This window comes from Taeniopygia guttata, chromosome 9 (genome assembly GCF_048771995.1).
Source record: "Taeniopygia guttata chromosome 9, bTaeGut7.mat, whole genome shotgun sequence".
In the NCBI taxonomy this organism is placed as follows: Eukaryota; Metazoa; Chordata; class Aves; order Passeriformes; family Estrildidae; genus Taeniopygia; species Taeniopygia guttata.
Window position 1 is genome coordinate 16822938 of NC_133034.1, and position 14607 is coordinate 16837544.

Genomic DNA, 14607 nt, shown 5'->3' on the forward strand with positions numbered 1-14607 from the left:
GCATTTTATTTGATAACAAATAGAGAGAGGGAGAAGAAGGAGGAGAAAGAAACAGAAAAGAGGTGGGGGTACAGAAAGAGAGTGTCAGAGACAGAGTAAAGAAAGTCTCACCACTCTGTGGATCCCAAGGATGCTCCATTGATCCTCTCCAGCTCTGGTCTTCTTGGTGGTGAGGGTGCTCCAAATGCACAGACTCCAATGGATGAGTACATGCTCAGGCCAGGTGGGAATGCCTGGGGTGGGGGCAGTTTGAGAAGTCTGTGCAGCAGGCTCTGTGTTGCATCAGTTTGTGCTGTCACATCAGTGTCCTGTGGATATGGCCTGTGGGGTTGGGGGTTACACAGCTGGGCCAGTTTGTGTCAGGCAGGATGGGTGTTCAGTGCCTCTGACCAGAGGCTGCACCAAAACTGTCTCCCCCGCTCATTTCATGGTGGGAGTCTGTGTCAACCTGGCCTCTGTGGGCTGTGGTCTCCCTCGCCCCAGACCCAGCCAGGGATGAGTCTCTGCTGCATTTGGCTTTCTTGTGGGTGCATTCCTTGCTCTCAGCCTTGTTTGCTTCTTCCTAGACCTGAGATGATTGAACATAATGACCTATTTATCTTATCTAGGCAGCTTAACTCACAGTTCAAAGTTCCAGCCAGGCATGTTCAAGGAGGGGGAGCTTCTGTGGTTGTAGCTTCTTTATACTGTTTGTGTTATAATGGGCAAAACTCCTTCCTAACAATGTTTAAGGCATTAACTATTTCAGTCTCTGCCAGGCAGCCTTACAGCATATAGAAAGTATATTTTCAGGAATAAATCATCATTATCACTGGAGTGTCTAAGCATTACATTCTTGCTTTATAAGTGGAGGGAAAACCAAGCTTGTGGAAATGAAATTACTTTCCTCTGGGAAGTAAAAAGAATGGTGTCAAACCCGTGGGAGTGCCTTTTATTTCCCAGTGTCGTGTACTGCACTGCAATTTTTGCATCAGAAATAATCTCTGGAAGTGATTGCTGCCTATCTTTAGCACCATCTACCCAGGCAGGGTGTTTACTTAAATGTCCTGGGATCCTGGAGTGATGCGACTTTTGTATTTGCACAACTTGAATCTTCTCAGTTGTGCAGCTTGTGCCTCTGCAAGACAACTTCAGGTCACTGCTGGATACAAATTAAAAACACATTTCTATCATGCTGGTTCTGGTAGCTCTTGGTCTAAGAGAAGTGTTAGTTTGATGGTGTGAAGCAGCCTTTACAGATTGCCTCACTATGCAAACTACAGAGGAGAAATGTAAACAGCAGAAATCTAACACTGTGAAAATATGTGAAAATTAATTTCCCTCCTGCTCTGCCCAAATGGTAGAAATACTATGAGTGTTTGATGCTCCCATGTTTTAAGCAGGAAACAAGGAGTACCACCCTGAATGAGAAGTTTGTCCTTTGTACCTAACTATTTTGTGTGCAGGAAACTGCAGTGAGTAGATTAAGACATTCTCTAACTACATTTTGCAGCAGAAAAGGACAAGCTTTGATAGATTTTATGCTGTTCTAATTTTAGTATAAATTCATTTACTAAAATAAGGAAATACTCGCTTGGAAATTATTGCTGGAGAAAGACAATAAAAACTTAGCTGCCTTAATTTGAAAGCAGTATCTGAACTGGATATATTTTGTAGTTTAAATAATTGAAGTGGCTTGTATCATATGAATTCTCATGAAAAATGTTAGACACTTTTGCCCTGGATACAGCTTGTCTACCAAATACAATCCAGGACAGTTCATCTGAATGATCTGAAGTCTCGTATTCAACAGAGTGGTTAAACTACATAAAAAATTTTTGTAAATGCTTCCATTCAAAATTGAAGTGGACATAACTTGTTTGAAGTTCTTTATGTGAGACTTCATGTAATATATTGCATTTAAAAACATCATGAAAGAGCAAGCAGTTGAGGAGATACTATAACATGTCTGAGTTGTTGGTTCATACGTCCAAACAGGAGGGGAGTGAAGATTTTTAGTGCTGAATAGAAGTATTCACACCAAAAATTAATGCAGAATAGCCACTGCACATGAAGCAGCCATTTCATGCTAATTTTTCTATGACTTCCCAGTGCAGACAAGGCTCTAGTTACTTCAGATGAATTGTCATGGGATCCCTGTATGGACAAGCTCTTGCTGTATGGAGCTGAGGGAGTCAGGAAATACTGGAAAGCTGCCTTCTTTTTCTTTTTTTCATTTTCCCCTCCTTCTTTAAAGACTCACTGGCTGAGATCACTCAAGGGGGCCTGAACTACTTAATATTCTGCTAGCTATTTCCTTAGAAACTGATTTAGCTGTGAAATCATTAACTGCCTTCTTGGCCTGCATCCTTTTTACTAGAAATGTAGTTTAGTTACCTTAACCTGATATTGGGCAGGGAAACTTTCCATGTCTACCAACTTCTTTTCACACACTTTTCGCACCCTCACACTTGTACTGTGTTTTATTGCTTACTAGTAAGCAATTGTGTCCCTGTTCTGTCCTTCAGCTGCTTCAGTTTCCCACTGATCTACTTCACTTGTGAAATCAAGAGTTTATTTGTTGCCTACTTTGTTTTAAGTCTGTGTTGTATATTGCTTTTTGTGAATTTGTATATTATTTTTGTATATTATATAATTGTATATTATTTTTTGTGAAATCCTTGTAATGTTCAGAAGCAAATGTTAAATCCTTGAAAAATCTAAGTATTGAAGACCTCTGAGACCCACTTCTACAGTCTTTTTCTTTAAGTATCATGGTGGTATTTTGGGTCTTCAGACTGCAGGGAGTTACAGTTTCCTTTTCTTGCCTTTTTTATTGCAGTAGGAAAAAAATGCTAATTTCAAATATGTTTGATGTCAGCTGGTTTGGGGGAGCTATAGTCAAGTAGTAAAATTACATCCTTAGTACTGGTTTGCAATATGAAGTATAAAATAATTTCAATGTGTACTATGTCATTACAGGCAATTAGAAGAAATTAGAATTTACTCTGATTAAACTTTTTATACTGTAAGCATTCACTTTGCATTCTCCTTTCTCCTCCAGGCCAGAAAACAGTACCAGTTCCTGTCACGATAGGGATGAGAAGCTGCAGTCTCCACCAAGTGGTTCTTCTTCCATTTGTGGTGGGAGACAGTCCAGCATTTCTGACTTCTGCATTTCCCCCTCATGTAAGGATTGCCTCTGGGTGCTGTTCTTAATTGCTGATGTCTTCCTTGACTGGGGCAGGTGTAGGGGGCCTGGTCTGTGTGTTGTTGATTGGGGATTCTTTTAGTGTAGTGTGGAAATGGCCCTCTGTTTATAGAGCCTGGGTCAGTGTGCAGGACCTTGGGGCACACGGGAGACTTCAGCTCCAGCTGAATGAATGGCCACAGAGGGGAACGTGTGGCCAGCAGACACCAATGGTCTCACTTGCCTCGCTCCATCTTGCTTCCTGTGGAAGTGCCAAGGATCAAACCCAGGGCTTCCGGTGTGTGAAGGGTACTCTGCAATGTCCCCTGCCCAGGGAAGGAGCTGCAGTCAGAGACAGTGCACTTCCCAACAGGCAAAGCCCCTTGCTTGGTCAAATATCCCTTGTTTGGATCTAAATGAATCACTGTCTGTTGGCACCTGCAGGCTCTGTTGGCTGTATCTCAGTGTTAGAGAGGAAGGCAGCTGCAGTTATCTGCTGAGATTTGCAACTGCATTCAGACCATCCAGGGCTGTGGAGGATGGGCAGCCTCGTGATGTGTGGCTGCATTGTGGGTGATGCTGCTAAAGATTCTGCCCTTGCAGCTTCAGCTGAAATTAATGCAAACTCAGCTGGGCCTGAGAGCTCAGAAATATGTGATGAAATTTAAAAGGTTATAGCCTTCTGAAATACTCAATTGCTGAACTTCTGATATCCACGAGATCATGGAACACTGGACATTGGAGTTTTAACCTTCCTAGAGGGACTCATTAACATTTCCAATTACAGATCTAAGGCAAAATGTTCAGCAGCATAGATAAAGGATCTTGCAGCATATCCGGGACAGAATTATTAATAAGTTCAGGCAAAGTGTGCCTTTTCTTTTCTGAAAAATATGCTTTGAAGCAGTAAGGGAATAGCATACTTTTTACTTTCTCTTCTATTTTTTTAAATTTCCTAAAGGAAATGAAAAGGATTCTGAGAAAAGTAACTGAGGTCTTGCAGACAGGAATTCGCTTTCGTAATGCCTAGAGCTGAAAAATGTAACATGCTGAAGGAGAGGAGGATAGGAGCAGGAGAAGCTCCTGACCACAATGGGCACTTGGGTTCTTGCTGTTGGGTAGCAATGAGAGCTGCTGTTCTCAGCCTCACTGCACAGCAACACCTTGAGTACAGCTTGGGGGTTTGGCCAACCAAGGGCAGCAATCACACCAGCAAAGGTTGTAAACCAAGTAAAAGCATCCTGACTTGGCAGTTTTCCTGCAGAGAGAAGGAAAAAAAGAACATATTTTTACATATCTGTGCTTCATAAACAAAATTAAGCCAAGTAGTTATCAAGGGTGTTCCTATTTGGTGTTTTAAAGTGTAACTGGATGCAATTCCTAAGGCATTGTGCAGCAATCGAGCCCAAGCGAACAGATTTTGATATCTTTCCAGTGAAATGCATTCACTCCTCTGTCACTTTTGCTGTGCTGCTGATGCTGTCTGATAGTTTGTTTTGTAGGATTTGTGAAGAGGTTTAAACAAGCAGCCCGAGTCAGTCAGCAAAGTAAATGTTGTTAGTTTTTGATGGATATTTTTTGATGGATTTTGATGGATTTAAAGCCTTCATACTGAAGATATTCCTGCCAGCTTAAATGTTTAGTTTTGTCAGAACTTTGCTTGTAGCCTCTGTTTAAAACAGTCTGTTATCTGCTTTCAATCAAAATTATATGCAGGTGGCTACTAATAAGACTACTGGATTATATTATTTTCCTATAGAAAAATCTTTGCGGTCAGAGCATACAACATATTGCTAGTTTATATGAATTATACATGTAAAAACACAAATAATTTGTGAGGAAATTTTTCTTAGCATTAATCCAAGGTATAAATAACATTGAGCTGCTTGAAAGATGGCCTGAGGTTTGTTTTGGGTTTTTGCAAGTAGCAGTGACATATGTGCTTGTCTGTCTTATCTTTTGAATTACATTTAGAAATGAGGGAATTAGAAATGAAGTGGAAGGGAAGAGAAAAGAGAGACTGCACTGCTGGACCCCCTGGTTGTTATGTCAGTGACAAGACTTTATTCTGCAGAATTATAATTGAGCTTGGTCTTTGAACATCTCCATTTTTCCAAAAGGCAATAGGGATTGTAATATTTAAATTGAAAAGGCTTTAAGGCAATGGAAAATAAGCTATTTCTCTTCTGTTGCCTTCTAAGATAAAGTAGGGAACAGAAATGTATAAAAATAATGGTACTGCTTCTAGAGGCTTTCATGATACTCTGCCAAATATCTTTGCTGTGCAATAAATATGCTTTATTGACTTCTGATCTTGGTCTAATGGTCATTCTGCAGTACCAGGAACCTGCTTATTTCAGAATATTTGTTTCCCAACATCACATGAGTACCTTGGGACTCAGAGTTTGATGCAGCCAAGTCACAAAATGAATAGTAAGAGACAAAGAGTGAAAAAAACAGAATAAAAGTTTCATGTGAACAATTAGTCTCCTCAAGGGGCTATCTCAAGGAGGCTAAGTTTAGCCTCAAGGAAACTTGATCCTTTTTTATTTTCCAAAAATGAGCCTAGTTCTTTAATGTCCTCCTGGAAATATTTGGTTGTTCTTGGACTGGTCTGATTTTGTCTGGGTCCATCCTCTCCCCCTTTATCCTTTGCTTAAGAATCAATAATTCTTGCCCTCTTTTATTTTTTGTCTCCTGTGGGCAGAAAACTTGTGGCCCAAATATGAACCCTGGTCATCTTCCTACACTTACTATGCTGAATGCCAGACAGAACATGTGCTGGGCAGCAAAATGCCTGTCTGAGAGTGCCCTGGTATGCATTCTTATCAGCATGAGAGAGCAAACCAGGACAGCAGCCTGTCCTGAGCATGGCAGGAATGGAGCTAGGGATTTTCCCTAAACTTTCATTGAACTTGTACATCTTGGTAGCCTTGTGGTTCTAAGCAAACTGAGTGTCTTCACTTCTCCATTAGTGTAAGGCAGAAATTGAATCTGACAGAAGTGTGAAACGCTTCTTTTTGTCTGCAGTGGCCCTGTTACTGTGGATATGTACAGACAACTGCAAGGGGTTGGGTTCCTGTGGCTTTAATGAGCTGTTGGACATAGCTGAAGTGTGTTGATTGCGGGTCTGCATGCTCCTCTCCCATTGCAAGTGCATAGTGTAGCCAGTTTTATTTTCCAACTTCAAAGGGCTTAAATTATCACACTTGCAGCTGTTTTGCTTAGGTGATGAGCCTTAATACACTCTGCCACACAAACTCAGTAGCCTGCCAAAACCTCAAAGTTTCCTTCATACAGCAGATCTGCAACTTGATTGTATTTCTAATAAAACTGTAAGGAGACAACTCCTCACTGCACTATGTTTCCTTTTTAAGCAGCAATTGAAATGAAGTCATCTGAAGTATTTGCATCAGGCCATAGAATGGACCAACACATCCCAGCTGGTGATACCCTATCTTCTCAATCTGCTGACTTCACTGAGGACAAAGTAAATGGTCAATCACACAGGTATGATCTATCCAGAGGATACCTAAAATTGTAATAGGAGTCTGACAGGATTTTCCAGCTAATTCCATGCTGCTGTAAAGACAATCTGTGAAGTTACTTGATATGTGATGTGTACAACTGTGATGTTATATCTTGGATGAGAACTGGGAATTAATTAGCAATTGGACTAAAGTCTACCAAAGTTTTCAGGGCCTGCATGTGTCCTTCAGACATTAACAGCTTTTTCCTATGGCTAGTTATATTGGGCCAAGTTTTAAACAGTGTAGACAAATTTTAAAAGCAAATATGTTCAGAACAAAATGCAGAATGGGTGGAGATGTGTTAAAGGAAAGCTTTTACAAGCTCTTTATGCACCTGATTTTTCAGAAGTGTTTAGTTATTTGTGTCAATTACAGCTCTAGCACTTCTGAAAGATTCTGTGTCTAGAACTTTGTTTCCTTCGTGCCTACAGATGCCAGTGTGTGGTTTTGATTTTTTTGTGGGGTTGATGTGGCTTTGGTTGTTTGTTTGGTTTTTTTTTTTCCCCCAGTTGTACTGTTTCCATGGTGAGATCTGAGAAATTACACATTGTCAATAAATTGTCACTGGTTTCAACTGAGGTGCTTAGCAGTCATACCTCTGGGCCAGCATTGCTGGTTTTATTTCTGTTGTCTGTTGTAACAGTAGCTAAGCACATAATAGAAATACAAATAGACCATACAAATTTATGGCCAAATTGTTTGCTTTGTGATGGAGATACGGATATTAATCTTTCAGGCTTTGCTTCCAGGAAGCAAGTCAAATTGGCAACATCTTGTCCCCCACCCTAGTGAGATGCTTTGCTTCTTCTCTACATAACCTATTATTTAAAAGGTGTGTTCCCAGTCATTTTTAGTATTTGTTCACAAACATATGTCTACTGCACAGGTGCAGTATCCTGCAGAGGAAGATCATATCTTTTCACCCTCTGTTTCCTCAGCATGCATGCAGTAATTTGGATTTCCAAATGCAGCCTTTAGTTACAGATACAGGAATGCAGCCATTCGCAGTCAAAGAGAGCTCAGGGTTTTCTGTGTCAAGGGTCTTTTGTTAATATGTTTGTGTTGCAATACCTAGACCTGCCTTTTCATTCTTTCACTCCTGGATGCAGACTATAATTTGTTTGCCAAACAAACAGGACTAATAAATCACTGCTCGTAGTTTTGTCCGCTGTAAGAATTGTCTCCTTCCTGGAGGCAAATACCTATTTGGCAAATGCCAAGACCTTTCTAGAAGATGTATGTATGAGAAAAGGAGGGCTGAGCTGGGCTGTGGAAGTGGTGACTTCTCTTTCCCCTCTTCCTTAGCAGTATAAATTGAGAACTTAACTGAACAGAGATGAGTGAAAGGATGCAAAATAAATTGGAGAGAAGAATGAGACCTTAGTAGTGACATTTCTGCTACAGCTGTTTTATTTCCACAGGAGCAAATGATTGTTCCAGCTGATGCAGGTCAGACTGAGTTAAATGACAAAATAATCAATAACAATGACACTGCTACGCAGATATAAGGATGTTTAAATATCTCTGTGGTCCACGCCTTGAGGTTTTATCTAGCCAGTCTCATTTTTCCGTGTTGCTTTACCAATCTGTTTCTGCTGCCATCTGTCACCTCCTCATTTGAAGCTGAGACAAGTTTTAGCACTTGCAATAGTCATAGGTAGAAGGCTGCAGAGATGGTTCTTAGCAGAACAATTAGCAGGTCTCTGCCCTTAACATTTAGCATATACATATGCAAAATACAGACAATAATGCTATTTAAAATACAAAAGGAACACTTGCTCAAATCTCCCTGCAAGGTGGAAGCAGGGCCTTCGGAGGGCTAATCAGTACTGACTCAGCAGCATTCCCAGGGGAGGAGGAGAGATTAAATGTCTTGAAAATCCCCCTAATCACCCCCTTCTGATGATCACAAAGGGTTCTTTTGATGGAGCTAATAACACGGGAACTTTCTATTTGAATCACTGATTTTTTTTTTTTTTATAGCACCTATTTTTTCGATGTCCTGCCTTTGCTCTTTCATTTCACTTTTAAAATATGATGTTTTCATGTAGCTGTTACTTCAGTTTAGCCTTTTCTTATTTCAAGAGAAAATCTACTCTAGTGCAAACATTAATTTAGATTCAGAATTATTTTAAAGACTTTCTATTTCCTGGTAGCCTCCATTTTTGTAACTGGGGAAAACTATATTTATGCTGGGGGCAAGGAAAGACAGTGTATCCTCACACATTTACTGATTAAATTTTAAAGAATGGTATTTTTGCAGACTGTGAAATAGCAGCACCTGCTTTATGTTCTCAGTGTGAGCAAGGAACCCGTTTGTTTAGGGAATTTATTTTAGAGATGCCGTCACAGCTTTTTGCTCTCTTGACAAAGCCTTCAGGGAATTCTACAGATCTTATCCCAGACATGAGCCAGGGAGGCTGCCTATGTCTGCCAAGATTGACCTATACCTGGAAGAAATTGTGGTGTCTGTGCTCTAAAAGGATGTGTTCCTGTGCTGTAGCATATCTGTGTATTTTTTGCACCCCAGAACGAGTCACTGGATAAACACAACAGAAAACAAGCTAAAGATCAGTTACTGGTTTGCAGGGAATTTAGCTGACCCTGTTCACTCCTGTTGTGCAGAGTGAGGTTTGGGTAGGATGGACAGGTCGATAGAGCCAGGTTGGAGGCAGTGCAGTGAGCTCAGGCCCAGGTAGTGCCTGTGGTGCCATGTTCCTTTCCATTTGCAGCCTCCCTGAGGTTTGAGCACCTGCCAGGCTGTCACAGCACGTACTGCAGGTTTCACTTGGTTGCAGACTTACTATGCATAAATATTTCTCCATGCATTGCTAACCCTTTCCCTCTCCTGCTCCAGTGAGTTTACCCAAGCCTTCACCAGCAAACCTAAGATCCCTCGCACTCCTGACGGGCAGGGCACCAGCCCTAGAAAGGGAAAGGTCCCAGGCATTGCCCCCCAGTTCTCTCAGTCTGGACCCCAACAATCAAGCCATCCAAGCTCCTCAGGATCTACAAGGAGTAGACAGAGTAAGTGGAAAATGTCATTGTTCTGTTTGTCATTCCTTGGGTGGGAAAGTAGGGAGCATTGTAGAAACTCTTCAGGAATGAAGTGGTAAGCTGCAAATGTGCCAGGAGTATATGACATTGTATTTGTCATCTGCAGGATGTACAACCATGTAATTATATCCTGCTGAGCACTGCTCCTATTTCCAGGCTGTCATGTGAGCAGTTAAAAGACATGCTTTGTCCTGTCTCTGGGTGGAGAAAAGTGACCCAAATGCTCAAAAGTTTTTGGGGAAGCTTATGAGTCTCAGATTAGACCTTCTCTAGATGTCATCAGTGTTTTTCCTTTTCTTTAGACATTTGTTCATCCCACTGTGTAACTTGAAGTCAGATCCCTGGGTGTGTCTGCACTGCAGCTGAATGTAGCACGTGTCATGTGCTCTACATTTGTACCCCACCTCAATGTAGAGCTCACAGCTCCTGAGCTCAGGAGATGGCTCAGGGCAGCTTGGTAAGCAGAGAGCCAAGCACAGTGTACTGCTTATGGCAGTCTCCTTTCTGCTGGAGACTGATACTCAAGTGCCACATGGCCATGCTGTGGCCTGCAAAAGTTTATAAAAAGTACTTCATCTCTGGGGGGTTCAGAAGAGAGGGTGGCTTTGACTTGAGGATGGAGGAAGATGATGGACACTTGCTTTGAGCCAGGCAACACAAGCTCAGTACAGAGGAAAAATTGATCTTGGATGCTCAGTAAACACATGTGGTGTGTCAACTGTGGAGTTTTTTGGAGTGGAGGGGGAAGAAATGTACATTCTTCAGTAATGAACAAACTTTTTCCCAGGTGTGTGGATAGGAACAGCTGGATTCAAATACAACTCTGTGTCCATCACCAGTGAAAATGGTAGGAGCATGGCATCATAACAAGTTTAGTGATGATTATTTGATCACAGTGCAATGTTTAGCTCTATTCTTCAGCTGTAACTATTACCTTGAGACATTTGACAAAAACATAGTAAGTCAATACCTTCCCAAGAAACTCAAAATGTTGTATATCATTAGCTACTCATTACAGATACAGGAAATGAAATGAAGAGAATTTAAATAACCCAGTAAACCAGTAACAGAGCTGGAAAGAGCATTCTGAGCCTCCTGTGTTGTTCATTCATTGTTCCACACAGTTGCATGTGCAGAGAAGTGGTATGGTTTCTTCAGGGAGTACAGGTGAGGCATTGGAAGGGAATGTTCTTGGTGGCAAAAGGAGGTTTTGACCTGGAGGCTCCTTGCTTCAACACTCCTGTGCTGAGGTAATGCAGCTCTTTCAGCTTTACCTTTGCTGCATGTGCCCCGAGTTTTACCTCTGACATCAGTGCTCTCTGTTTCCTGTGGCAGCAGCACTGTTCTGCCCTGACTGGAATTGGTGTTAACACCCAAGAGTCTGCCCCTGGTTCCTGTTTCAGTTCATTTCCAAAAGCATTGGCCATTGAAAAGAAGCCCTAGTGAAGGAAGGAAAAGTACAGAGTGTGTGTGTGTGTGTGTGTGTGTGTGTGTGTGTGTGTGTGTGTCTGTGTGCACAAAAAAATCTGCATGTTCTAATTTCTCCAGGGCAGCTTTACACTCCTGGGCAGAGTGTCCTAGGAAAGATGTGACAGACCAGTTTTGCTTTCAGGAGGCTCTGGAGCGAGATCCTTCTCCAGTGGCACAGTGTTAAATGCATTTTATTTTTAAATTGCTCTAAAGTAGATCACTTTGGGTTCTCGGTGGATTCAGTATATGTGATCTGTTAGTCCAGATACTTGAGCTCTTCTAACTTTTATTGTTTTATTTGTTTTACACTATACCTCTTCTCTTTGCTAGGAATGTATGCTGAATGTATAGCAGGCATCCAAACTTGCTGTGTGTCCATTTACCATTTCTCCCAATTTTTTACTTGGGATTCCAGGTTATCATTTTCTCTCTGTCCACATCTGCCACGAGACAGTGTCAGCAATTAAATGTGAACTTCTTCCTGATGCTTTTGAGGCAGGATGGGAATGAACAGACTCTGCTCAGAAGGCTGTTGAGAGAAAAACTCAAATTTTTTTCGAAATGCATTGCTCTTTATACAGAGCTTCTTCCAGGCCAATTCCATTGGTCCTGAAGTGAAAAGAACCCACATCATTGGTGCAGAGTGCATGACGCACAGAGAGATAAAAGATTATTTGCATTCTTCTCCAACTCTTTCCCTGGCTTCTGCCTGGTTAGAAATTCTCCGTTTCTCTCTTTTATTGAATCTGAGACTGACATCTTCCTGCTAAAAATAGCAAATAAATTATTTTGCAAACAGCTAATCTTCCACTCACTCTGTGTACATGTATCCAGCCTTGTTGTCTGCTGTCACAGAGCACCAATTAGTTCTTGTCCATCCTGCAGGGACTTTCACACAGGTGTTTATAGGTGGGAAGAGTTACATGAAGGTTGTAAGGACCAGGTTTTTGAAGGACTAAAAAGGATTTTAATCACCTACACTGAAACTTGAGGTTCTCAAAGGTAATTCTCAGCTGTTACTTAAAGATGCAGGGAAGAGTTCTGAAGCAAGTGAGCCCCTAACGTTTCCCTAGTGAAGCTCTGTTGTTACTGCTCCTTTAATTTTCTAGCTGACTCATCTGCAGGTCAAAAATGGTATCAGATGCACAGATACCAGTAATCAGTAGATTCCAGCAGTTGCTGCCTCCCATTTGCCTGCTGCATAGGTATGTAGGACTTTACATATCAAGAGACTGTTCCAGTGGAAGACTAATTTGTGCATTTCTTAATACTTCTGGAGAAATGCAAGTTTTTATAGCTGCTGGACGCAATGAGAAAAAGATGACGTTCTGATTTTACTTGCTGCATATACTTATTTTAGAGGCACATTTTTAGCTTGATTTTAGTATTTATTACAGGTGTATTTTCTGGAAACAAGTTGATTTTATGTAAACCTGCCTGAACTAGCTGGACTGCTCCTTTTGGAGCATGGAATATGTGGAATGCCTGAGGAATGTAGAGGAAGCCCAGGTACTTAGTGTAGCTACAGGCCTGGGGCCAGAATCCTGCCCAAGATGCAGCCCCTGCTGTTAACTGAACTCTAGAGCAAAAGCAAGCTCCTCCAAATAAAATCAGCCATGCTGGGATCCTCTGTGATTTCCACTTCCAAACTGGCACATGGATGACACTGGCAGCATGGATGAAACACAGAATTCCACAGGGAGCATAGGCACCTCCAAATTTAGACCTTTTCAACTGTGTTCCATGTGGACACGGTTGTGTGGTTTAATCCACTCTGATCCTTGGGGAATTTTTTTGTCAGGAGTGCAACTGGGCCCTGGTTATGCCCTTTCAGTTCTCTCAATATCCCCTGAAAAGGGGTTGCCATAAATGCATTCTGCAGTTTTGAGTTGCAGCATCACAAGTTAAAGTGCCTTTCTGCATGTTTTTTGCAATGTTTGTGTCCCTGTACAAGTGTTGCCCTCGGGCAGCTCCTGTCTTGTAATAAATCCTGCTTTCAGCTGACAGACCCTTTCTCGATGTTTTTCTGCAGGCAGCCAGTCCTACAAGAAGTGAGAACAGTTCCTTTCCTCGAGAATCACCTGTCACATTGTCGAAGGACAGAGCGAGCTTCCTGTAATGAACTCTACTGGTGACCTGCAGAGGAGAGTGAGGCTGTTGACACTGCAGGCCTTGCACAGGGATTTGGGATTATCTGATGGGATGTGTCTGTGGGCTCTAAAACTGGCTAAGACAAGGGCCTTGTTATTAGAACTCGAGGTCTGAGCAGCAGCTCAGGACTGTCATGGGAGATGGATATTTTCTGATAGTTTACTCTAAAATGACATTGCCACCTTGAGAAGAAACTCTTGCTCTCTGCCTTCTGTGTCAGTGTAAATGGCATTGGAAACAGAATGCAGGCTCAGCCCAGGAGTTTTACCAAGAAACTGTATTTTTTACTTATTGCTTGCTGAAGCAGCCTGCCAATTGCTTCTTTAAAAATTTTGCCTGTGTGACTGGTTTGGGAGGTGTCTGTGTTCAAAGGATCTGCCTGAAGAGGGACACTGTCTGCCACATGTGCAGAGCCTTCCAGCCCGGAGCAGTCCTGTGTCGAGTGAGATCTGCATGGCCCCCAGACCCTGAAAAGGAGGTATTTTATCAGCTTCTGGTTGACCTGTAGCCGATGAAAAACACTGTTACAGTGCCCAAGGCACCATCCATGCTCACCTCTGAGGTCTTCATCTGCAGCAATTATTCCTAATCCTTCTTTCTGCATTTTTTTTTTTTTTTGTTAATTCTACTGTTTAACATTTGTGGAGTGGAAAATCTCTTTTTTTCCCTGGAATGAAGAGCTTTGCTTCTTCATTCATAGAAGAAACCATGAGAATGTGAACAGATCAGAAGCAGCTTTCTCTTTTCATGTAACTGTGCTCCATCTTTGGTGTTTGTTGTTTTTTTAATGCTCTTCACTTCAGAGCAATGAGTGTTTATGTCTTTATGGAATTTGTGCCGGTGTTTGGTGCATGTGAAGTGCTGGCTAGGCAAGAGATATCAGGAATCCTTCCACTAAATAAAAAGCAGCAGTTAGTTCTGCCAGTGAATTACAAAGCTAGTGCTGTTTGTTCTTTCTCTCGACAGTAACAGCAACCAGGAAACAGTGAAGTCTTCACTGGGGGTTGGCTTTTCAGTAACACCCCTTCATGTGACAGCTGCTAGGACACATAAATGCAGTTTGCATTGGAACTTGGCTGCTGCTGAGGCAGAGATGTACAAAAAGCAAACAGTGTATTTGCCTTAGTGAGACTTGAGAAACAAATGTTTGAATGAATATGAAAACAGGGAAGGTGAGGCTTTGGTTTTGGAGAGCAAACAAGTGGAACACAGCCTGAAAGGTAAAGCAGC

The 14607-nt window shown here is 41.8% G+C and overlaps 1 protein-coding gene across 11 annotated transcripts in view; it reads left to right on the forward strand.

The window, feature by feature from the left end:
* ARMC9 (armadillo repeat containing 9) overlaps window positions 1–14313 on the forward strand; it is a 55892-nt gene extending 41579 nt beyond the window's left edge. For 3 of the 11 annotated variants that reach the window (XM_030280887.4, XM_030280886.4, XM_030280883.4), the window contains 5 exons: window positions 3044–3168; window positions 6547–6679; window positions 9557–9726; window positions 10544–10603; window positions 13259–13415. In XM_030280887.4, the coding sequence (XP_030136747.4) occupies window positions 3044–3168; window positions 6547–6679; window positions 9557–9726; window positions 10544–10603; window positions 13259–13281 (511 nt within the window). In that variant the 3' untranslated portion in view covers window positions 13282–13415. Of the gene's footprint in view, window positions 1–3043; window positions 3169–6546; window positions 6680–9556; window positions 9727–10058; window positions 10167–10543; window positions 10604–13258 lie in introns of those variants that run through there. The other 8 variants (XM_030280888.4, XM_030280885.4, XM_032750142.3 and 5 more) reach the window with 6 other exon arrangements.
* The last annotated feature ends 294 nt before the right edge of the window (window positions 14314–14607 follow it).